Genomic DNA, 26,565 nt, shown 5'->3' on the forward strand with positions numbered 1-26,565 from the left:
AAAAACACCAAATATATTGTTTTATCTGTTTTTTCAACGTATTTACCAAATACTAACTTGTACTGTAGACAAAGATCAGCCACCATCTCAACCGCAGAAACTTCCATGTGATCTAAACGAGAGTTCAGAAATGTTTCATACTGTGTAGGATCTAAAAAAGATTAGCATATTGAACAATACTATTAATAACATTATTAATACAATGGTTTTGTTTCATTTCATGACTTTTGTACCTTCCTGCAACTTTTACAAGACAGAGTAGTGGCTTTTTTTACTATCACTTTGGTTTACTAGTGGAGGCTATTTTATTACTATGTTGAAATTAATTGTAGAAAACATAAGGTGCATCTTTAGTGACTTATTTTTTAAATTTAATAGAGATTCCTATGTAAAAAATGGCATACCCAGAGTATGCTGCATTAAAAAAGTGACATGCTAAAAATTTTTTTTTACTACTTTTCAGTACATTTTTTATTTATTAATTGCATGTCAATGATAGCTCCTTACCTCCAGTGACTGGTGAATCACTTCTTGTATCTTCAAGTTCAGCATGAAACTTTAAAAACAAAAGAATTATTCATAAGAAACCTATATATGTGGAGATTAGGAGATTATTCATACAGAGGGACAAATCCTCACTATTTTCCCTGCTCACAAATGTTGTATAAAGACACGGCAGTTTATGAGGGTTATTGCTGGAAGTTGACCGCTATTTGAGGCTGTGATTCTAGGAAATTTCTGCTACCCCCAACATTAACGTTTTAATCCTTCTTTCACCAATTGCACACACTAATAACTACATTTATTTGTTATAGTAATCGATAAGGTTACTATCGACCCTTTAACGAGCCTTGCCATATGACTTAGGAAAAAAGCCAAACCAGAATCTCAATTTGCAGACAGTGTTTTGCGGCATTGCCCCTCGTCAGTGCAAAGTATGAGATGTGATTTGTTTAGGTGAGAGGCTTAAGAATGGGATCTTAGGGGTAATATTTGTCATTATGGTGAGTGATAAGCTTGACCTGTCGTGTCAGAGTGAGGAGACTTCTACACAATGCATGCTCCTCTGCAAAATCAAAGTTTCAATATTGACATTTAGGATTGCTACCATAGGTGGAACTAGAGTTCTAGTCCTCTTCCTCTCTGAAGAGGCAATTTGCATATTTAATTTTAGTCCATGAAAATACACGGACATGTGAATAGACCCATAGATTATAATGAGTACGTGTGGCATCAGTGAAAAAAAAAACTGATAGGACGCGTACTGGAAACATGGACCTGTGAGTGAGGTCTAACAGTGTATCAACGTGTGACAATACAGACCTTCATCAGACAAACACTAAGAAGAATAAAGTATAACACAATATATGACAAAACGCAGCGGATGTTGGCAGCGTATTACTTTACTGTCCAGCCGTTTAAAAGTGAGTATATATTTATTCAGGAGGTTTCAGCAAGTGGTAGTTGCATCCATCTCCACAATGGGGATCCCTTAACCACCGTCCCACCTGGTGAGACACAGCATGCTTGGCTGTTTCTGTAATCTCCATAGAAATGGATCAAGACCCTTAGAGACCACCTCTCCTTTATTTCTCTGCCTGGATGCAGAGACTGCCTCATCTGACGGGACAGGAATCAGGGGACCTTCGCTCTGTGTAGGACCCATGCAGGTATGGACTGGGGCTGAAATTCACCCCTGGCATTTAAAATCACACAGGCCCATGCTGTCACCATCCCCAAGCACCAGATGGGATATATTACTATTAGTATTACCCTGGATGGCAGAAAGGAAGATTTACTACATGACCAATATTTCTAATGATACCCATGGTCTGCTGGGGTAAGTGACGAAGTCACCAGCTTTGTGCTCTGTCACAACTCTTAACAGTATGGCTGTCTTGAGAACACTGATTCTGTTAACAACGTAGCAGACAAGGCAGCCCATGAGCAGACAGGCCCTTCTTGCATTTGCCAGAATTGCCAGATGGCCAGTCCGGCACTGGTCCCACGTCTATCAGACATTTATGACATATCCTGTGTAATTTATGAATACCACTTTAAAACTAAATGTAAAGAGTTCTCTTAGGGACAAGGGAGAAAAGAGAAATGTATCATGTATGTCTCTGGCTATGTGGCTCAAAGCAGTGAGGGTCCTGTGTCTCCCCCTAACCCCTTTTTCCTGCAACTGCTTTGGCTGATATTGTGCCTTCATTCATGACAGAAGAGATAAACAAGTTTTTTTTTCGTATCAGTAGAACAGAATATCTTATTTCTTACACTAGTGCCATAAGACATTCAAAAAATAGACACAAAAATCCCTAATTGTCTTTGATATGAAAATATAAGCATCTGGGTGTAAGTAACGAGTAAGTATTCAAGAAATGCAGCGGGAATGTGACAGTGACATGCGGCTGATAAATGAGGATATACGGCTTCTCACAGTTTGGTATGAGGCTCTATATTTACATGACAGCTGTGGAGTCGGTGACAGAAGCATTGTCTGGAGATCATTAATATGCATGCAAGTGGATCGCTGTCATCTCTTGGTGAAATCCTGCATGTGATAAACACACAGACTGTAGTATGGGAGACATTTTCTTCTTAATCATATTTTTACCAAAATACATTCTAACAAAGCAGGTGAGAAACACACTATGCACTCTTCGGCTTACCCATGAGGGACTGTGCCCACTGGCAAAGAATCCCGAGATAAAAGGTGAAGACCCTTTTGTCTTCCTCAGTTTAGATTTCCTAAATGCCAGATGGCATGTACTAGAGCAGGGTTCCCCAACTCCGGTCCTCAAGGCCCACCAACAGGTCATGTTTTCAGGATTTCCTTAGTATTGCCCAGGTGATAATTGCATCACCTGTACAATACAAAGGAAATCCTGAAAACATGATCTGTTGGTGGGCCTTGAGGACTGGAGTTGGGGAACTCTGTACTAGAGGAGAGGCCGCCCGTCTTCTGCAGAACATGTTCTTCTCTGGCCCTAATCATGTGTATATCAATGCTATCACTTGGCATAAACCCGCATTATTGTTTGCAATGTAGCCAGTTTATTGACTACACCTTGTCCCATCATGTCTTCTCCTCTGGCGTCAAAAACGCTAACGTGATTGACACCTACAGGAACGGACACATACAGAAGAGGGCCCCTGTGCAAGAACAATGTATGGGTCATTTCTATTCCAATAGCTCCTCATAATGCAAATTTCCATCTGCTGTAGAGGTAGAAGTGGACCCCCTTATCTCTTGGGCCCATGTGCCGCCGGACATGTTGCACCAATGATATGTCTGCCACTGGACACTTAGTTTGTTTTTCCTTTGGGTAATGAAAGTATTTATAAATCATGGAGAAGCCAACAGAACTCTTAGTCTATAATTCCTTCAGTTCTTTTTGTCCATAAAAATTGTATCCTCAAAAGCCACCAATAAATCTACAAATAGGAAGCATTCTATAGTTTAAAAGGCGTTCCAATGTCTTACCTTAAAGGAATCTGCCACTATTCTTTTGTTACCCCACCTGAGAGCAGCATGATGTAGGGTCGGCGACCTGAAGCAATCAGTAAAGTAAGTGACACATTGCTGGAACCCAGGTATCTGTCCCTACATTATGCTGCTCTCAGATTAGGGAGCAAAAACCTGGTGACAAGTTCCGTTTAAGCTCTCGAATCAATGTTTGAAAATTGCAGGTATTATTGAAGTAAATGGGAACTAAACCCCAAGATCCTGGGAAAGAACCCTACACAGTGAACCAAGCTATGCTGTTTGGACACTTTCATTGTTTACATCTGACCATCAATGGAGCTGGAAACAGCTGATCAGTGGGGGTGCTAGGTTTTGACCTCCACCAATAAAATATTGAAGACGTCTCTAGCAAATATTTGTTTTAATTTTGCAGTGATGCAGGACAGATCGAGAATCAGAATCATCAAATTTGGGATACATTGCTTTTCACGTTAATTGATACGTTACTAGAGCCTTAATATTGTATACTAACCAGCAGGACACTGTTGGTCCCCTGTAGTTCAGACATAGCTGAGTGTAGATCCATTAAATTGACATGAGGAAATTCTGGCACCCCACTGTTTATAAGGAAGCATTTGAAGCCTGCAACACCTGCCTGTAGCATAGGGATCAACTCCACCTTCAACAGAGTCAGAGGTAAATTATTAAAAATGTATAATTTTACCAAAAAAAAGAATAAGAATCTTCAATATACGTTCAAAGGCAAATGACTTTTTACATAATTACCGTATTGCTGTGTTAGTTTACCCATATAGCTATAATAAAGAAATTCACAAACCAATGATCTTGTGTAACATCCTGCTTTGTCTGATTCGTGAGGACAGCGCCTCTCAGTGGGCAATGATGCCCACATGAACCCTATATACAGTATCAGCTTGTTTAAATTGCTGGGGAAGTCACAGACTTTTATAGGGGATTTCAAGCATATTAATACCCACAATGATGACAGCAAATTAACCTCTCATGTTATAGAGGTAATTTAGAAATTTACTTTGAACAAAGGCAAGCTGTCAGTAGGATCAATCCTTCTAAACCATCTATATGGTAAAGTAGGCCTCAGGAAGCTGAATAAAATAATACATTGATATCCGATGTCTTATTCCAGAGAAATCCATGTTTTTCTTATATGTAACTGAGCTGTTCAGATCTATGAGCCGGACACAGATCTCCCTGAGAATCTGCCTCCAGGTATTATTTTAAATGAAAGAAGGTGTTACCAAAGTGAGACATGTAATGACCGACAGTTTGCTCTCTTGATCTCACTGAAGAGCTTTGTGTGATTATACTTGACACATCTGCAGGTTCCCCTCAGCTTCAGCTTCCATCTCACAGGCAGACAGAGCTGCAATACAGCAGAGCTGTGAGAGCTCCAGCTCCGAATGTGTTTGTAAGAAGACTAAGTTCAATTCTCCTGTTCTGTGTTAGTTACATGTCTCACACTGATATCTTCCATTTTCATTTACAATAATCTCTGAAGGCAGATTCTTGAAGAGATCAGTGTCCGGTCCATAGATCTTAACAGCTTACTTACATATAAGAAAAACATGGATTTCGCTGGAATAAGACATCGGATCGCAGATATTAAGATATCATTTTATTCAGCTTCCTATGACCTTTATGCCCATATAGATGGCTTAGGAAGGATGATCCTACTGTCAGATTCCCTTTAAGATGGTACAGGGGTTAATAAGTGTATATTTATTCTCTTTAGACATAATTCTATTCTAAATAGTTCCAACATTCTTTATAAGGGCGCAGTCAGACGGCCATATAACATGGACGATGATTACATCACAGTGCATGGACTGGCTGGCGGCTTTCCTGAACTGAGCATGACAGCTGCATAGAAATACATGCTTGGGTGAGGAAAGCCGACGGCCATGTTGTACTGCTGTCTAACGGCGCCCTAGGATTCAGAGTTCTGTTTTGCAGACACTGTGCTCCAAATTCCCTTCTATTGTAATTATAATATCAATTTTTTTTCCTGCTGCCATCACTGGTTAACCTTTATTCTAAATCGATATAGAGATTGGGATTAAGGCATAAAAGAATAAAAAAAGAGATGTGACCTCTTTAAAGCTAAAATAAATTCATTATTACAAAATTTTGGGCTTTGGAAAAAAAAATGGTATCCAGGGATGGACATCCTTGCTATGCTTGGTGCCACTTTTATGTTATTACATTTTGAAAGTTATAGTCTAACATATTATTGGATAATTGTACATATTGGGGTTGATTTTGCAATCTGGTTTAATATTTAAAGGGAAGTTGACAGTTAATACATGCTGAGCATGGATCAGCCACTGGCTGTATCATTTCAGCGAGGTATGCTTTATTCTGAAACGTTGCAGCTCACTCAGGGGGATCTGGGTGTGTAGAAGCCACCAGGAATCGGCCTCTTGCACTTGTCAGCCGAGCTTCTTGGTTCCTGGCCAGCTTTTAATTGTACCTGGCAGTGTTTAGAAGAAAAACACAACTGTCTGAAATGATACAGCCAATGTCTGGTATACGTTGCCCATGGCTCGGGTAGCAAGAATCAGCTGTCAGGTTACGTTTAAACTTAGTAAACTAAGTGTACCAAATTTATCACCATGGCTCATGCTGTACGAGAAATTTGCTGCATCTTTAGACACTTGTTTTTTTTTTTTTGTACCACCTATTGCTTTCCATGTTTTGTGCCAAAATGTTGACACCATTCTGGAGCATTTTGTCACATTAAGACATCACCCTTCTCCACTACGCCACTCTGTTTTTATGATAACCAATGTCCACTTGTAGAGTAAAGTACAAAATAGTGTCTAAAACACCTAAAACGTTCCACAATTTTGGTTGCAAATTGGGCCAAAATTCAAGCACATTTATTCAAGTAAATCAAGCCCAAGAAAAAAAAAATCCCATAAATATATTAATTTTTCAACATGATACTATTCTTACCTGATTATTGGGAATCACTCCTCCCCAAAATGCCACATCCACATAGCATTGTCCCTGAGCTGCCTCCAGTTTTGTATGGAAATTGCTCACAGTTGTAGTAGGAGGGAGACTGTTCCTGCCAATACAAAATATATGTTATATCTACGGTGCTGTATGACTCCGGATCCCAACAATTTCTCCTTAAATCCTAGATGTGCTCACATACTCTCCAACTGGCTAAGACTTGGCTCTCGTGCCTATTTTATGGTAACTGCATGTAACCTACTACACAGATCAAGAAGAATCAATAGAATCCATCATCTCAAAAAAATATGAAAATGTACTGAATACAGAAATTCATCAATACATAAAAGCAATAAATCACAAGGTCACAAAAATCAGTACATAGTATTGGCGATAGAAATACAGAAGCAAAAAATTGTGCACCCTAACCTAGAAATAAATGTTCAAGCAGAATAGTATCTAGGATAGGTCATCAATGTCTGATCGGTGAGGGGTGCAAAACCTGGTGCCAACCCTGATCACCTGTTCCCAGCGGATCCACAGCCACGGCCGGCTACTGCACATCCACCCCTTATTGACTTGAATAGTAGTTGGATGTAGAGTACCCCATCATGGCAACTATACAGTCAACGGGGCTGTGCTATGCAGTTCCAGTCAATACCGTGAACAGCCAATTGGTGGGGTGTCGGGAGTTGCACCCCTACAGATCAGATACTGAGGACCTAGCCTAAGGATAGTTCACCAATGCTAAAGTCCTGGACAATCTACAGTATTTAATTGATTTGTTTTACTCACTTATATAACACCATCATATTCTGCAGCGCTTTACAGACATTATCATCACTGTCCCCAATGTGGCTCACAATCTAAGTTTTTTATCTGTATGTCTTTGGAGTGTAGGAGGAAACTGAAGGAAACCTTTGCAAACATGGGGAGAACATACAAACTCCTTGCAGATCTTGTCCTTGATGGGATTTGAACGCAAGACCCCAGTGCTGCAAAGCAACGGTGCTAACCAATGATCCACAGTGCAGTACTAACCACTTAGTCACCTAGCATTCAAGTGAATTGGGCAAGCTGTAGTTTCCTACACATGTAAAGATGTTGTCCTGCTCTGATCTTAGAAGGGGAACTCTGCATTGTGCTGTTCCTCTGTTATCCCTCCTAGAAATTTATGAATAAAGTGACAATTGGGTGTTACCAGTTTGTGATGTCTGATGCTCCACCCACACCCAGGTGCAAAATCTGAAGTCCATAGGGCCAAATGCAAAATCTTCAACAGACCCCAACTATCACAGGTTTTTGATAGCACTGGTCTCATAAAACCCAAAGGGACCATTTGCCCCCACCCTTAGTCCAACCCTTAATCTCCAGGGCCTGAGCATAGGTGCAATTACAACCTCGGCATTCACTACCGTTAGATCCTTGTCCAAATCCATATTGAGGGCACAAACTTCTTTTATTATTTTATAATGAGACAATAGGAAATATGATCTGTGTATTACTGGACCTTAATTAACATTTAGGCTGAAAGCAGCAGCTATTTTTTGTTGCAGCACATGTGAATTTTCCATCGCCTCTGAATAGGTTTTCATCCGGTTACATCATCTGTAGATCTAGATCTTTGTCACAGCTTTTGTAGATATTCATAATACAGCCTTTTCTGTAGACTGATTATCATACAATGAGGCCCGAGGCATAAATAAAACTGCCCCCACACAGCAGTCGCCATCATACTAATCTCTGCCTTCGAGATCTGCCTGCATTCAGACCAATGACTATGAGCGGGGGAAATAGCAGTATTATCAATGTATCCGAGAATTCTGGACAGGGTAATGTCTTTACAAAAGGAGCTGAGGCTGTGATGGCAGAAATTGGCACGTTTCTTCTAGGCGTATTATCTAATATTAATATTGTTTTACACATTAGGCCAAGTTCATCATATGTTGGGAGGAAAGCTGCAATAAATGCCATTGTGTCAGCCTTTTAGGGCATATGTCCAGCGGTGAACATAGAAATCACAGGGGCCCATAGTTCTAGCTCACCCCCCAAAAATGAATGTATGTGTATATACAGTGGAGGAAATAAGTATTGGATCCCTTGCTGATTTTGTAAGTTTGCCCACTGACAAAGACATGAACAGTCTATAATTTTAAGAGTAGGTTAATTTTAACATTGAGAGATAGAATACTAAAAATAAAATCCAGAAAATCACATTGTATAAGTTATATAAAATGTATATAGGTCGTTTCCTATAAAGCATACAGCATTCTCCTTCACACAGTATCCTTCCTCTTTAGTGTAGTCTAGGGCTAGTGAGACACACTATTTTGCCCTACTTCACCACAACCCAGGTTCAACACCACAGTTCTGATCAGCGAGTCTCTACTCTCTCAGCAGTTCCGTGTTCTATTTCTTCCACTGGAATCTACCACTCGTGACCCCAACTAGTCCCACTAAAACTCAGTCCTGTTTAAGCCCATTATCTTCTGCTTTGCAAGCTCTGGGGTCTTGTGATTCAGCGTCCTCTCCAAGGACCCATCTCCGGGAGGCCACTATGACTAGTCCGTCACTTCCCCTCAGGATGTCTCTATTCCTGTCCTTATGTTTTCCCTACTGTAGATCATCCCATGGCAGCACCGCTCTCTTCACACTCCAAACCCTATCTGAAAAACTACAGGAAGCAGTCACTTGTACTAACACCAAGCCCGTCCAACTATGGGCTAGTCCCAAACATTAACTATATCCTATCACATCCTACAATATACTACAATCAACTACCTATTCCCATACTCCCCATCTGGTAATACTACTATATTAGTACATAACCACACCACAATATATACAAAGACGCATAACACAATTACACAATATATATGATGCGATTAGAGTCTTCAGAGGTAGGAACACTATAGCACATTCCACCACCCTTACTGCCCGTATACAGAAATTATGTCCCTATTGAAACCCCTTAGTGTTCTCACCAGCGATACCTCTTTTATGGCCATTGTAGAGTATGATGCTACTAAAGATACCTTCAGCTCCCTGATACACCACTCTATTCAATGGTATCTGAATCCTTGGGATGTGAATACCTCTGAAATTGTGGTGACAAGGGGGATGGGAGAGGCCCCATAGCTGCCATGTGGGCTGCCGCTATGGAAGCCCCTGATAGCAACAAAAAAAGCAGCATATTTTGGAACAGTGTGTTTCATCTATATATATAAAAGTTATTATGTATGTGTGTGTGTATCACCAACCAATCACGAAGCATCTTTAATTTCACCAGAGCTGTTTAAAAGAAGCTGAGCTGTGATTAGTTGCTATGAGCAACAGTTTTCCTTGCAACCAATCACTAAGCAAAGAAGCTGAGCTGTGATTGGTTGCTATGAGCAATAGTTTTCTCACTCCATGACAACACCTCAGCAGACACTGCCATGGTGGGAGAGATCTAATATCCCCGGGAACATAAGCTCCCAGCCATTGTCTGTCCCTAGAAAGGATCAGAGAGCACATGACAGAAATGAATCCCCACTCCCGTGCCCATATCTCCATCACACATCCTCCAACTCGTAGGCACATCTTCCCTCTTAAATGGATACCCGGTATGGAAGTTAGGATGTGGGATATTAGGGGTAGTAGTCCGATGGCTCTGGCTGATGGGATTATGTGGGATATTAGGGGTAGTAGTCCGGTGGCTCTGACGGGATGATGTGGAATATTAGGGGTAATAGTCTGGTGGCTCTGGCTGACGGGATGATGTGGGATATTAGGGGTAGTAGTCCGGTGGCTCTGACGGGATGATGTGGAATATTAGGGGTAATATTCTGGTGGCTCTGGCTGGCAGGATGATGTGGGATATTAGGGGTAGTAGTCCAGAGGCTGTGACGGGATGTGGGATATTAGTGGTAGTAGTCCGGTGGCTCTGGCTGAAGGGATGATGTTGGATATTAGGGGTAGTAGTCCTATGACTTTGGCTGACGGGATGATGTGGAATATTAGGGGTAGTAGTCTGGTGGCTCTGACGGGATGATGTGGGATATTAGGGGTAGTAGTCCGGTGGCTCTGGCTGATGGGATGATGTGGGATATTAGAGGTAGTAGTCCGGTAGCTCTGGCTGACGGGACGATGTGGGATATTAGGGGTAGTAGTCCGGTGGCTCTGGCTGACGGGATGATGTGGGATATTATAGTGAAAGTGGCTGTGCGGAGTGGGCGTGGCTATACACTCAAATATATATATATATATATATATATATATATATATATATATAAATGTACTAGATGGTGGCCCGATTCTAACGCATCGGGTATTCTAGAATATGTATGTAGTTTATTTATGAAGATTTAAGAATAATGAAATGAATAAACAGGATTTTCCAGATAACATATAAACGTGACTGAACTATGTGGCACTGTGACTGACAGAACTTGTTCAGTAAACGTGACTGAACTACATCACACTGTGACGGACAGAACTTATTCAGTAAAGATGAGTGTCACACTGAGGGTGAGGGTTAAATTCCGTGACAATATCGCTGATTGGTCACTGGGCGCGACCAATCAGAAAAGCGTGGTTCAAATGCCGCGGCAATTCGCGGGCGGAGTCCGCCTGCGAATTGCCGACCAATCAGGCTAGCGCCAGTCATTTCCTGGCTGCGTCGCCGCTGACCTCCGTGTGGCAGATGACCTGTGGCAACCGTCGGGAGATCGGCTAGCGCCGCAGATATCCCGACGGTAGGGGTGGCGTGCGTCGTTCGAATTCCGCGACAATTCGCGGCCAGACTGCGACCAATCAGAGACACGGGATTTCCGTTACAAACAGACAGACAGACAGAATTAGACAATTATATAGTAGATAGATATAATCATTATAATTTGTTATAACTAACCGCAGTTAGTTACTTACTATGCACGGGCAACGCCAGACTCTTCAGCTAGTATAGGGATAAAAATAAAAAAAAAAATCTGCAAAAGCAGAGCAAAATGGCAATTTTGGGGGGAATAAACCTGTGAATGGGTGGCGTATGCACCAAGAGAACAAAAGTATCTGTGATTCGAAAAATACGATTTCACAGTAATCTAAGGGAAGACAAGTAGAGTGGATACCGGATACATAAGTCTCTATCCTCATTTGCATGGCTGTTTTTATTCCCATTTCCAACAAAAAGGGACAACTTTTCGGAAGTGTGTTGGATCTGATTTTCATCCATTTTTGCTGTCATCCATTTTTCTCATATAAAATAAATCTGATGGATATTTCAAAATCTTGGTGTAAAAAAGCAACAGCAGTGGGCTGCATCAGAGGGCTGTCTATTGTTTAGCTGATGTGGCACCCCTGAGGGTTCAGTCACCACAGAGGTTACTGGACCTCAACCAGAGGTGTGGTATCCCACTTCCCAGGTAAGTTGGGGACACTTAACAGCACTCTAACATCTGCACCCAACACACACCCTATAGCAGCAGGGCACCCTGGAAGGACCCCAAGGAAGGAGGATTTCAACCCTGCCTGGTAGTAAAGGGGTTGGGAGGTGGGTGGAGCTAGAGGGTTCAGAGCGGGAGAATAGAGTGGGAGTTAAGTCAGTCTTCCCGGAGGGGAAGAAGTGGAAGGACGTGTGTGAACAGCAGGGCCGGCTCCAGTTTCTTGAGGACCCCGGGCAAAAGAGTCTCAGTGGGCCCACCTTTAACACATACCACGATTCATGCCGTGTGACATCCGTGGTGCCAGCCAAAAACTGGTGCCGGCCAAAAACGGACTTCTCTCGTGAGGATCACACAGACACGCATGCGATCCACATGGACACTCGGTCTGTGGCAAAACACTTTCATGTGAAGGAGGCTATTGATTAGTAGTGTACGTAAGAAAGAGCAGAGAGAGAATGAAAGAACAGAGAGAGAGAACAGAAAGAGAGAAAGAAAGAAAGAACAGAGAGAAAGAAAGAAGAGAGAAAGAAAGGAAAAACAGAGAGAGAAAGAAAAAGAAAAGAGAGAGAAAGAAAGATTAGAGAGAGAAAGAAGAGAATAGAGAGAAAGAGAAAGAAAGAGGGGAAAGAAAGAACAGAGAGAGAGAGAAAGAAAGAGGGGAAAGAAAGAAAGAACAGAGAGAGAGAAAAAGAGGGGAAAGAAGGAATAGAGAGAAAGAAAAAAGAAAGAAAAAAGAACAGAGAGAAAGTGGACAGAAAAAAGAAAGAGGAGAAGAAAGAACAGAGGGAGAGAGAAAGAAAGAGGGGAAAGAAAGAACGGAGAAAGAAAGAACAGAGAGAGAGAGAGTGGACAGAAAAAAAGAACAGTGAGAGAGAGAAAAAGAAGGAGGGGAAAGAAAGAAAGAACAGAGAGGTAGAGAGAAAATGAAAGAGGGGAAAGAACAGAGATAGAAAGAAAGAAAGAAAGAAAGAGGGGAAAGAAAGAAAGAGGGGAAAGAAAGAAAGAAAGAGGGGAAAGAAAGAAAGCGAGAAAAGAAGGAATAGAGAGAAAGAAAAAGAACAGAGAAAGAAAGTGGACAGAAAAAAAGAAAGGAAGAGCAGGAAAAAGAACAGAGGGAGAAAGAAAGAAAGAGGGGAAAGAATGAAAGAACGGAGAAAGAAAGAACAGAGAGAGAAAGAGAGTGGACAGAAAAAAAGAACAGTGAGAGAGAGAAAAAGAAGGAGGGGAAAGAAAGAAAGATTCTATAAAGATACCATAGCAGCCCGACTCCCATTGTAGTGCCCACCTGAGCCTCCTGGTGCAGGACATATCATAATCCGCTCACATGGATTCCAAGGCGATCCGGCTGTCCGCGCTGTGAGAGGAGGACACGGTAATGGATCTGAAGCATTCCCTGAAGTGCCTCCATGGTTCCGTCACATTCTCCTCCCGAAATTACCTCATTTCTGGTCAGCTTCCAGCACGTCACTTCCGGTAGAACGTCACGTGCGTCACGGTTAAAGTGCTCCTTGGGGCTCCGCCGTGTATTCCTGTGTCCGCGGGAAATGTAAGCTCCCTGCTGGGGCAGTCTCTCTCTCAAAATCAGGACTGTCCTGCTGGATCCAGGACAGTTGGGAGATATGAATGCTCCCCAACATACACCTCGTACACGCACAGCTCCGCTTTGTATGCCTCGTCCATACACGGCTCCGCTCCATACACCTTGTACACACGCGGCTCTGCTCCATACCCATGCAGATTCACTCCGTACACACCCGGCTCTGCTCCACTCTGTAAACACACGGATCAGCTCCGTACACAGGGCTCCGTTCCGTACACCTCGTACACACACGACTCCACTCCATACACCTCATACACATCCGGCTCCGCTCCATACCCCTCTTACACATGCGGCTCCGCACACCTCATAAACATGCGGCTCCGCTCCGCACACCTCATACACACACAGCTCTGCTCCGTACACCTCGTACACACATGGCTCCGGGCTCCACACCGTACACATGTGGCTCTGCTCCGCATACCTCATACACACACAGCTCCAGGCTCCGCACTGTACACCTCGTATACACACGGCTTCGCTCCGTACACCTCGTACACACACGGCTCTGCTCCGTACACCTCGTACACACACGGCTGCGCTCTGTACACCTCGTACACACACGGCTCCGCTCCGTACACCTCGTACACACACGGCTCCGCTCTGTACACCTCGTACACACACGGCTCCGCTCCGTACACCTCGTACACACACGGCTCCACTCCGTACACCTCGTACACACACGGCTCCGCTCTGTACACCTTGTACACACACGGCTCCGCTCTGTACACCTCGTACACACACGGCTCCGCTCTGTACACCTCGTACACACACGGCTCCGCTCCGTACACCTCGTACACACACGGCTCCGCTCCGCATACCTCGTACACACACGGCTTTGGGCTCCGCTCTGCACAACTCGTACACACATGGCTCCACTCTGTACATCTCGTACACACACGGCTGCGCTCCGTACACTTCGTACACACGGCTCCTCTCTGTACACCTTGTACACACCCAGCTCCGCTCCATACAACTTGTACACACACACAGCATGATGACGACCAGCACAGCAGAGTCCTGCAGACACAGAGGCCCCTGATCATGTGACCCCTGACTCCTCCCCTCCTGTGACCTCATCACAGGTCCTATGCCGCACACAAGAGAACAGCCGTAGCGATGACTCATTGCTGGTTGTGACTGGGGAGCTATGTATGGTATCCCAGACAACGTGAGTGGGCCCCCCGTCTCACCAGGGCTCCGGCACTTGCTCGGGTGCGCCGGGTACTGACGCCGACCCTGGTGAACAGCCTTCCCATAGGGGAAGAAGGTAACAAATGTGTACTGGAGCAGCTCCTATTAAGGAGGAGCTGCTGGAAGGAAAGAGATAGAAGGAAGCTCCCTGTAGTGGGAAAAGGTGCTAGAGGCACGGTGCAGCGACCATGCTGCCAGTGGGGCTTGTGCCATGCCAGCAGACGTCGGGTGAAGGGATCAGGTCGCAGAGGGGTATCGGCCCCCTAGCCTAGTGGTGATATTAAAAAAAACAAAAAAACTGAACTGGAGTAGAATTGAATGACATGCATGATGTAGACGCATGTTCACACTGGCCATAAAAGCAAGCAAAACCAAAGGAAAAAGCAACGTGTGTATATACCCTAATGAAAATAAATAAGTATTTTATGCACTTGCTTTTTTACTTATTTATTTTCATTAGGGTATATACACACATTGTTTTTTCCTTTGGTTTTGCTTGCTTTTATGGCCAGTGTGAATATGCTTTTACATCATGCATGTCACTCAATTCTACTCCAGTTCAGTTTTTTTTGTTTTTTCTTCAGCATTTTTGTATTTAGTACAAATAGGGTGTGGCCTCCTTTCTACTGAGCTGTGTAGTTAACTTATAGTCCCTCTGAAGCTGGGTGTCCGTTTGGGACCCAGAGACTCTGCCACTATTCACACTAGGTAGATTTTAACCGTTAGTGTAGTTACTGTCTCAAATGGGTACACCTTGCCGTGGTGGGACAGCTTTATACTTTTTTGATCAAAATAGTGTTTACCAAGTACCCTATGTTAGTTAATGCACTTGCTTTTTTATTTATTTATTTTCATTAGGGTATATACCCACATTGTTTTTTCCTTTGGTTTAGTGGTGATATTATCAGACTCAACTAGTAAGCCGAATGTAGAGGCACCTTTAGGTACCTCAGCCACGAACCACAGTTACTGTATCTTCTCTGGAAAGGCAGCCATAAGGGAGCAAGGAAATGCAGAGAGTACGTTATCCAACAAGGTCCGCGGCTGCTGGCCTGGAACACTGACTGTGAGGTGCTGGGAAGGAAGAGGAGTAGAAAAGCTAGCACAGTGAGACATCTGCCTGGGAGTTGACTGGGCCCCTCACCTGGAGGAAGCAGCACCAAACGGGCATCTGTGTGCACCAGAACTGTGAGTAAAGCTTTGGAACTACACCCAGCTGTGTCCTCTGAATTCTTCCTACAACACTCACTCGGCACTGCTACATCTATCATCATTATCAAACACAACATCTTTATTTAAACTACTGCCCTGGGACAACAGCTCTGCCTGTGGAGAGCTATTCCAACTCTGCTGCATCACACCATCAGTCCCAGAGGATCTTCACTACAGCGCTGGTCACCTATGACCAGATACCACAGGTGGCATCACGAACACTTTATAACATACTCTCTTATTTTTCCCCTGTAAATATTCCCTTTTTATTGGACACCCAGGGCCACAGACCGGGTCACTGCTGCCGTGACACCACCTCTTTAAGAAGCGGCATGGTACCGAGTATTCCCCACTGCCCTGGCGAGAGCTCCTCTGACACCTTCGCTTGTAAGGATGAGATTGAGCCGCAAGTTGTATTAAAATGCCATATTGCTATTTTTTTTTTTTTTTGTGGACTGATGGTCCCATGGCAATGTGAAAAGGCCCATAGATTATAATGGGCATGTGCTCTATCCACAAACAAAAACCCACTTCTTTGTAGAACACGTACATGAGACGCTGTGACTATGTAAATGGGGTCTAATCTGTCCACAATCTTGGTGGACCTAGACTATTCATTTCGGGGAAAAAAAGAGGCTAAGACAAGCAATTAACTTTTGTGATTGTACATGCTGGGGCCCAGCACTGTATTGCCTCTCTTGCTTGGTGTGACTCTAACATAGTGAATATATGTAGCCACCACTAGGGGGTGCTTACTGCATACATAAAATACAGCTCCTGTGCAGTTCAGTACTAGCTGAAAAAATAAGAATGTAGTTAGCGCCTCCTAGTGGTGGCTGTATGCCGATAGAATAATATAATTCATTACATTTTAAATCTAGGGCTTTTCTATATAATTTAATAATATTATTGCAGTATTTGGAATCTGAAATTGGAATGGTGGAAGTTTATTATATATTATTCTGTATGTCATCGCTCTCAATAATTGGGAGGAAATTATGCAATAATATGGGTCATATTTCCAGCAGCGTTTTGATCAAATGTGGATTATTTTACAAGGAATCTGTCACCTCATTTTCGGCCTTTAAGCTGCGGCCACCGCCACCAGGGGCTTATCTTCAGCATTCTGTAATGCTGTAGATATGCCCCCGATGAAACCTGAAAAACACGTTAGATTATACTCACCTGGGGAGTCGGGTGCGGTGGGTTTCGTGATCCGGTCCGGCGCCTCCCATCTTCATACGATGATGTCCTCCTCCTTGCTTCTCCCTTGGCTCCTGCGCAGGCGTACTTTATCTGCCCTGTTGAGGGCAGAGTTAAGTACTGCAGTGCACAGGCGCCGGGAAAGGTCAGAGAGGTCCGGCACCTGCGCACTGCAGTACTTTACTCTGCCCTCAACAGGGCAGATATAGTACGCCTGCACAGGAGCCGAGGGAGAAGCAAGTAGGTGGACGGCATTGTATGAAGATGGGAGGTGCTGGACCAGACCGTGACACACATTGGACCGGACCCCCGGGTGAGTATAATCTAGCTTGTTTTTCTTATCTTTCAGGTTACATCGGGGGCTTATCTACAGAATGATGTAGATAAGCACCTGATGGTGGTGGCCGCATCTCATAGGCCAAAAAAGGGGGGGGACAGAATCCCTTTAAGAGGAGGAATAAGCTGTTGCCATGCCCCCATACTTAACAAGCTCGGAAATGTGAAAAATATTAAACCTGTATTTTTCCCTTCACTGACAGCAAGCTGTTCTTAGCATGCTTGTAGTTTCCTTACAGTGGCATATCCACAATCGTTGTAATTCCTCCGGCAGCTGCTGACAATGTGGCGGTCCGGTAACCCTCCCAGGTGGTGCGCCCTGGCTCATTAACGTGAACATGAGGATCTATGATGCCAGCCATGACAACAAGTTCACCAACATCCAGGAGCTGTTAAGGAAAAAGTAGGAGGTTATACGGATCATTCAAGGTTTTGTATATCTTCAGGCCAACCAACTCACAAACTATTTTGTTCAAGGTTCATAATTTTATATGGGGATTTTTAAGTTGTGCTGTGTTCACAGAGTTTTTTTTAAGAGTTTTTGGAGCTGTTCCAAAATCTTCCTAAAAAAACTTGGAAAAAGCTTACTATTCATTTCTATGGGAAATCCACTTTGTTGTCCATATCGTGAGGTTTGAGGTTTTCTTTCCCCATTTCAGGTTTTCAAAAAACGATTGATGGAAAAAAAAAAATGGAATGGAATGTGGAAGTAGGCGGAGCGTAGGCGCAGCTTAAGGGAAGAAGTACACAGCCCTACGCAGACCAGCCAAACGCAAGTGTGAACCCGGCCTTAGAGAGCAGATGGATTCTGGGCAAAAGCCGTCTGTCAATTCTATTAACTGCTTCAGGGTTTCCAAACCCTGAAGAAGTTAAAAGAAGAGACATAAACAGAATGTGTGCACAGAAATGTGTTTTTGGTATTGCTCTGTATTGTGTTAATTTTGCCGTTCTGTTTATATGTGCTGTGTACCCCCAAAATTTACTCCCAATCAATACTTCCTAGACATAGACATCCTGGGTGTTACCTGTGATTCAGATGACTGTAGTTTTCCCCAAGGCAGAATATTACTAATCTTGCCATCAGTGATGATGATGTCAGCAGCAGATATGGCGTTACCGATTACCACTCTTTTACTTCTTATGATGTTCAGTTTTGACCCTAATGTCGTGTTCATTTTTCCTATGGCAAAACAATTACAGATTGTTTAATACCATAAGTTTAATATCTCCTGCCTACCTAAAGCATTGTATTTAATCTTTCATTATAAGGCTGGGATCACACTACCATGTGTAATGCGAGAAAGAAGTATCATTTCTCCTTGCGGAGAATGACATGCTAAGCATGTCGAGATGAGGAGACTTAAAGCTGCAATGCTCCTCTGGGAAATATACCTAATACTAGAGAAGAGAGAGGATTCAAAAAGATATAAATAAACTGGAGCAGTGGGCAGCAACTAACAGAATGGTTTTTAACAGGGAAAAATGCAAAGTACTACATCTGGGCAATAAAAATGAAAAAAGCATATACAGAATGGGAGGAATAGGGCTAAGCAACAGCACATGTGAAAAAGACTTGGGTATACTAATAGATCACAGACTGAATATGAGTCAACAGTGTGATGCAGCAGAAAAAAAGGCAAATGCAATTCTAGGATGCATTAACAGAAGCATACAGTCTAGATCAGGGTTCCCCAACTCCAGTCCTCAAGGCCCACCAACAGGTAATGTTTTCAGGATTTCCTTTGTATTGCTCAGGTGATAATTGCTTCACCTGAGCAATACAAAGGAAATCCAGAAAACATGACCTGTTGGTGGGCCTTGAGGACTGGAGTTGGGGAACCCTGGTCTAGATCACGTGAAGTCATTATTGCCCTCTACTCTTCTTTGGTCAGACCTTATCTGCAATACTGTGTCCAGTTTTGGGCGCCACATTTTAAAAAAGACATCAACAAACTGGAGCAAGTTCAGAAAAGAGCGACCAGAATGGTGACCGGTCTGCAAACCCTGTCTTATGAGGAAAGGTTGCAGGATTTGGGAATGTTTAGCTTGCAAAAGAGAAGACTGAGAGGAGACTTAATAGCTGTCTACAAATATCTCCTGGGCTGTCACATTGTAGAAGGATCATCTTTATTCTCATTTGCACAAGGAAAGACTAGAAGCAATGGGATGAAACTGATTGAGAGGAGACACAGATTAGATATTAGAAAAAACTTTTTGACAGAGTGATCAAAGAATAACCAAATTAAGGATAAGAAACCCATATACACTAATATGTACTATTAAGTAGAGGGTTGATATGCAAAAGGAAAATATGGACAATCGCAAACAGCATAAGCATAGACACAAGAAAAAACAGGCGATCAAAAAAAGTCCAAAAAACTAAATAAATTCAAAAGATAAAACATTGAATCTTTATTGTAATATGACCAAGGTATAAGGAGGATGAAAACAAGTCAAACATGACCATGGTAGCACGAGGGCGACCAAGTGGGGCATACACAGGGCTTATGGACAATGTAGGGGAGAGCAGGTTGCTTAAACATAATTATGCTAATAACATTGGAAGTATAGCTCCCATCCCCAAATTATACATATTAAATACATAACCCAACAGGATATACAAGTATAAAGATAACACTATATCATGATGAAAACATCTTTACCTGTTGGAATGGTAAATGGAGGTCCACCCAGGTATGACCCCCCAACGCACGTTTCGGCAAATGGCCTTTCATGGTCATGTTTGACTTGTTTTCATCCTCCTTATACCTTGGTCATATTACAATAAAGATTCAATGTTTTATCTTTTGAATTTATTTAGTTTTTTGGACTTTTTTTGATTGCCTGTTTTTTCTTTTGTCTATGCTTAGAGTGATCAAAGAGTGGAACAGGCTGCCACGAGAAGTGGTGAGTTCTCCTTCAATAGAAGTCTTCAAACAGAGGCTGGACAGACATCTGACTGGGATGATTTAGCTAATCCTGCTTTGAGCAGGGGGTTGGACCGGATGGCCCAGGAGGTCCCTTCCAACTCTATGATTCTATGCTAATTATGTAAATTGTCTCTTCAGACAGGAAGAGGACTAGAACTCTAGTGCCACCTATTGCAAGTAGCAATCCTAAAAGTCAATGTCGACCCTTTAACGAGCCTTGTTGCATGACTTAGGATAAAAGCCAAGCCAGAATCTCAATTTGCAGACACTGTGTTTCGGGGTACTGCCTATCATCAGTGCAAAGTGTGATATCTGGTTTGGCTGTGAGAGAGGCGTCTGACCGATATCCAAGAAGTATCATTTCTCCTTACGGAGAATGACATGCTAATCATATCGAGATGAGACTTAAAGCCGCAATGCTCCTCTGGGAAATATGCTAATTATGCAAATTGTCTCTTCAGAGAGGAAGAGGACTAGAACTCTAGTACCACCTATTGGAAGTAGCAATTCTAAAAGTCAATGTCGATCCTTTAACGAGCCTTGTTACATGACTTAGGATACTTAGGACCAGAGCTGATGCTGCATGTATTTCTATGCAGCCAGAACTTCGGTCCTGAGTGCCGGCGGTAGTGCCTGGTGTTGATGCGAGAGACTTGTGCGAGTTTCTCGCATCAGACACGGTAGTGTGATCCCTGCCTAAATGTAGCGCTTACAGGACCTGCAGATAACCCAACTATTGCCAAAGACAGTTCTTAGGCTGTGTATCCACGATGAGTTTTTGACGCTGTGTATGAGTCAAAAACGCAGCATTTTACAGTTCCAGCAGAGTGGACAGGATTTATAGAAACCACATGCCCACAGTGCTTCTTTTTTGCTCAGTGTAAACACATCAGTTTCTCTTGCAGGTAGGCTGACTGTTGGGTGCAGATTTTCCCCATAGACTTGTATTAGATGTGAACAAAAATGAACCAAAATAAGGCAATATGAACCAAATAATGTTTATTACAGTACATATAAAGATAAAACATAGTACAAAAATACAAATGTTACACATGCCAGAATAACAATGTGGGAAGCAGCCAACTCGAAAACATACACCACACAGTATAAAAACTAGCAAAATGCAAAAAAGGGGGTTCCTAGGAAGAAGTACATACAAATGACCTCCTACTTACTGCACATTATTACATTTTGGGGACCCTTGGCTTTACCCCACACTTAAGTAAATACATAACTTTAACTACAATGTGTTGCTTAGATGCTTTAGTTTTCTCATTTAGCTTTTAGCAGAACCATCATGTGGCACCCCAGAAGTTCAGTTGCCACAATGGCCTTGCCTCCCTCCAGGGGGGAGTGATGTCATGCCTGGAAGCAAAGAAGGAATCCCCTTATCAGTTAGTTCCAGCATACAACACAGTTCCTGCTCCAGGCCAGCAGGGGGAGCTCTAAACCCGACTTCAGGGGAGCTGCTCTCTCTGGTCAGGAGGAGGAAGTTAGTGGAGAGTGTTAGAGCCTGAACAAGGTTTAGAAGGGACAAGTGGAGAGGAGCTGGGGATAGGAGCTTCATCTGAGCTCACCCCAGGCTTGAGCACCAGTGACCGGGCACTGCAGATCCTCTGTCCCCTACTGATACTCGATGACACAGCAGCACGTGTGAGCTGGGGATGCCAGACAGGAGCGATGCCTGAAGCAGGCTCCAGCTGCCTGTCATGCGAGTGGAGTTCTACCTAAGCATCAGACAGAAAGAGGGACTTGAATAGAGTTTACAGCAGCAGCAAGTACCTCAGAGAATAGCGCTAGAAAGTAGGCCTCACAACTCACCTGACAAAGTAAATTCCCAAATTGCTTCCAGGCCGACCGGCTCCAGGACCATCTGTAACCTGAGCCCCGGACTGTACTTACACTGCTCAGTAAAAGGTAAAGGAAACTGCACCCTGCTGTGTCTTCTGAATCATTCCTGTGTCACCTGAATCATTCCTGTGTCTCCTGCCGTACACCACACTCACCAGCAACAACAACTTTATCATCCTAACTACCCTGGGACACAGCTCTAACCGTGGAGAGCTTAACATCCTTGCTACCCTATCATCACCCCAGAGGACCTGTATTGCAGTGTCTGTCCCCTGACCGAATACCACGGGTGGCATTACGAACACTTTATTATAAACTCTATTATCCCTTTTTCACTATCCGTTTTATTGGACGCCCAGGGCCACGGACCGGGTCACTGCCGCTGTGACACTTCCCCTTTGAGAAGCGGCCCGGTACCAAGTATCCCCACTGCCCTGGCGGGCGATCCAAACATACTTAGGGATTGTTGCTTTTGCTAGTTTTTGTACTGTGTGATGTATGCTTTCAAGTTGGCTGCTTCAAATTTTTCTGGTATATGTAATACTTGAATTTTTGCACGATGTTTTATCTTTATGTGTAATAAACATTATTTGGTTTATCGTGCATGATTTTGGTTCAGTTTTGTTCATATCTATATATGTAGAACCTTATTTAGTGGTAGTGTACAGTAGATGGTACAATTTTTTTCAAATGAATTATTTATTTGTCTAGAACTATTTAATTTTGTACCTTGACCATTTGCTTTTATTGTTTTCTAGCACTAGTTGTGGAAAATCCACAGGAAAAAAAACACACATGCGTTTCTAGTGCATTTCTGCAGCGGAAACACGCATGCATGTAATCGGCACCTAAGAATATCAATAAAGTTTTGTCAAAGCAAAATACCAAGAAGTATCAAAAACAAAGCAGCTTATTTAGAGCATGACATAGCAACAAGAGACAAAAAACGCTGTGTCAAAAATACAATAAAAATGCCTGTTAAAAAAAGCAGTGAAAAACCGCAGATAATCTAATTTAAATAACACTGTGTTACCAAGGTTTTGTCCCTTGGACAATTTTGAGTGTTCTTGATAGATTTTTTTCATGCTGATTTCAGAAATGACTTCAGATTTTTCCTATCACCTAAGGTTTTTGAGAAATGATATGAAACATAATATTCTGTTATAATTCTAAAAAACTCATATATGAACTTTTTCTGAAACCGTATATTCTGAATTTTGCACTGAAATAACAAAAATCGCTGATCTACACATATGCAAGCATTTATTTTGCAAATTCCACGCTGGTGCAGTGAATCATTCGGCTGACCGTGTACGGAGAATACCGCATCTCCTGGGCAGGGGAGGAATCAAAAGACAATACTGACATACTTAGAGCATGGCTGAATGGATCACGACCTTCAATGCCGTTCGCTGTCCCAATGTATGGAGAGTGCAGAGAGATCATGTAACAGATTGCTATTTCTGCCTCACAAATGTAACAGGATATTCAGCAAAGAACAAGAAATCAATAGAATATCTTAATTTTCCTTAAGCCATAAGACCAGTGCTGCACGATGAGTCTTCGTGTTTCAAAGTCGCCCAAAGTATGGACAATGGAGGACGAGGAAAATGAACTACACATGAAAGAAACGTATGAGAATATGGCGTTACTGTTGACCCACATTAATAGCAATTATAACTGGAACAGTATGTGGTGATCTAAAAGTTGTTGCACTTCTTCTTGGACTGCAGCTTGGATATACCAAGTGTTGTTGTTTTATTTGTGAGTGGGACAGTCGTGTACGAGAAAGGCACTATTTCAGAAAGGACGGGCCACTCCGTAAAAACCTGCTTGCTGGACAGAAGAATGATATTTCTCCTTCCTTTGCATATTAAACTTGGGCTTATGAAGAATTTTGTCGAAGTAATGAACAAAGAATCAGAAGCCTTTTCTTACTTGCGACAGAAATTTCCAAGAATAAGTGATGCAAAGTTTAAAGAAGGTATTTTTATTGGCCCACAGATCAGAGATATAATGAATGACAGTAGCTTTGATGGTATTTTGCAAGGTGCTGAACAAGTGGCATGGAGAGCCTTTAAAGATGTGACCTTCAACTTCCTTGGCACCAGAAGAGCGCCGAACTTTGAACAACTCGTGGACAACATGCTCACAGCGTATCATTTGATGAAATGCATTATGTCACTAAAAATGCATTTTCTGCATTCTCACTTGGACTTTTTTCCAGCCAATCTTGGTGCCGTTATGAACACTGTGAAAGATTTCACCAATACATTAAGCTGATGGAGAAAAGGTACCAGGGAAAGTGGAGTACGTCAATGCTGGCTGACTATTGCTGGAATCTTATTCGAGAAGCATCTGACACTGATTATAAACGAAAGTCATCTGCAAAACACTTTTGAACAATTGCTTTTGCTACTGACATCGATGCACATGTATGTAGTGTCTCGGACGTCATAATGTAGACTATAAACTATTGTTTCTTAACCTCTTACAGCCAGCTGACGGAATAGTACGTCAGTTGGCAGTATTCCCCGCTTTGAGGTGGGCTCCGTCGGTGAGCCCACCTCAAAGCCGCAACATGTCAGATGTTTTTAACAGCTGACATGTGCCCGCAATAGGTGCGAGCGGAATCGCGATCCGCCCGCGCCTATAAGTAGTTAAATGCCGCTGTCAAATTTTGACAGCGGGCATTTAAATGTACTTCCGGACGTCGGTCCGTAAATACGCGCAGCGACGACCCCCGTCACGTGATCGGGGGTAATCGATGCGTTGCCATCACAACCAGAGGTCTCCTCGAGACCTCTATAGTTGTTGATGGCGTATTGCTATGAGCGCCACCCTGTGGTCGGTGCTCATAGAAAACCTGTAATTCTGCTGCATAGAGGTGATCAGAGCATCACCTTTATGTAGCAGAGGCAATCATGCTATGGCAGCTTCTAGCCTCCTACGGAGGCTATTGAAGTATGCCAAAAGTAAAAAAAAGTGTTTAAAAATATAAAAAAAAATAAATAAATAAAAGTTCAAATCACCCCCCCCTTTCGCCCTAAACAAAATAAAACAATTAAAAAAAATTCAAACCTACACATATTTGGTATCGCCGCATTCAGAATCGCCCGATCTATCGATTAAAAAAAAGAAATAACCTGATTTCTAAACGGCGTAACGAAAAAAAAAATCAAAACTCCATAATTACGTTTTTTTGGTCACCGCGACATTGCATTAAAATGCAATAATGGGCAATCAAAAGAACATATCTGCACAAAAGTGGTATCAGTAAAAACATGAGCCCGGCATGCAAAAAATAAGCCTACACCCAACCCAAGATCACAAAAAATGGAGACGCTACGGGTCTGGGAAAATTGCGCAATTTTTTTTTCTAGCAAACTTTGGAATTTTTTTACACCACTTAGATAAAAGAGAACCTAGACATGTTTGGTGCCTATGAACTCATAATGACCTGGAGAATCATATGGTGGGTCAGTTTTAGCATTTAGTGAACCTAGCAAAAAAGCCAAACAAAAAACAAGTGTGGGATTGCACTTTCTTTGCAATTTCACCACACTTGGAATTTTTTTACCATTTTTGAGTCCACGACATGGTAAAACCAATGGTGTCATTCAAGAGTACAACTCGTCCCGCAAAAAAAAAGCCCTCATATGGCCATATTGATGGGAAAAATAAAAAAGTTATGGCTCTGGAAAGATGGGGAGCGATAAATGGAAAATCGAAAAAAGCTCCGGTCATGAAGGGGTTAAAAACCTTACATGATTCCGACTTTTGGAGCACATATTCGTGTTCAGCATATCAAAATCTATAAGATACAATAAAATTTTCTCAGGGGACAAGAACTTCCCTGAAATTTGTTGCGCAGTGTAATAGGTGCAGAAATGGTGTCGAAAATCTATTTCTGCAGCATTTCTGCACCTATTAAGTAAATTTGATTACTTGCGTTTTTTTAATTGCATTTTTTACATGCGATTTTATAGCATTTTTGATGCTGCATATTTTTTGCCTCTTGGTGTGTTATGTTTCCAATAAAGCTGCTTTGTTTTTGATACTTCCTGGTTTTTGGCTTTGACAAAATATTATTGATATAGTCAAGTGCAGATTACATGCGTTTTTAATGCATGTCCGCTATGGAAAAGCACTAAAAACTCATGTGCGTTTTTTTACCTGTGGATTTTCTGTATCTAATGTAAGTGTATGAGAAAAATCTACCGTATATACTTGAGTATAAGCCGACCCGAGTATAAGCCGAGGCCTCTAATTTTGCCACAAAAAACTTGGAAAAACTTATTGACTCGAGTATAAGCCTAGGGTGGAAAATGCTGCAACTACTGGTAAATTTCA

The 26,565-nt window shown here is 42.6% G+C and overlaps 1 protein-coding gene across 3 annotated transcripts in view; it reads right to left on the reverse strand.

The window, feature by feature from the left end:
• The window catches only part of LOC141095289 (allantoinase, mitochondrial-like), a 56,721-nt gene that overhangs the window by 20,192 nt on the left and 9,964 nt on the right, over positions 1-26,565 (reverse strand). For 2 of the 3 annotated variants that reach the window (XM_073581224.1, XM_073581226.1), the window contains exons 2-7: positions 18,457-18,611; positions 17,669-17,820; positions 6,464-6,578; positions 4,002-4,148; positions 508-556; positions 58-151 (exon numbers count right to left, since the gene is read on the reverse strand). In XM_073581224.1, the coding sequence (XP_073437325.1) occupies positions 58-151; positions 508-556; positions 4,002-4,148; positions 6,464-6,578; positions 17,669-17,820; positions 18,457-18,611 (712 nt within the window). Of the gene's footprint in view, positions 1-57; positions 152-507; positions 557-4,001; positions 4,149-6,463; positions 6,579-17,077; positions 17,177-17,668; positions 17,821-18,456; positions 18,612-26,565 lie in introns of those variants that run through there. The other variant, XM_073581225.1, reaches the window with a different exon arrangement.

This window comes from Dendrobates tinctorius, unplaced genomic scaffold, assembly GCF_039654945.1.
Source record: "Dendrobates tinctorius isolate UK_male_01 unplaced genomic scaffold, ASM3965494v1 ptg000069l, whole genome shotgun sequence".
NCBI lineage: Eukaryota > Metazoa > Chordata > Amphibia > Anura > Dendrobatidae > Dendrobates > Dendrobates tinctorius.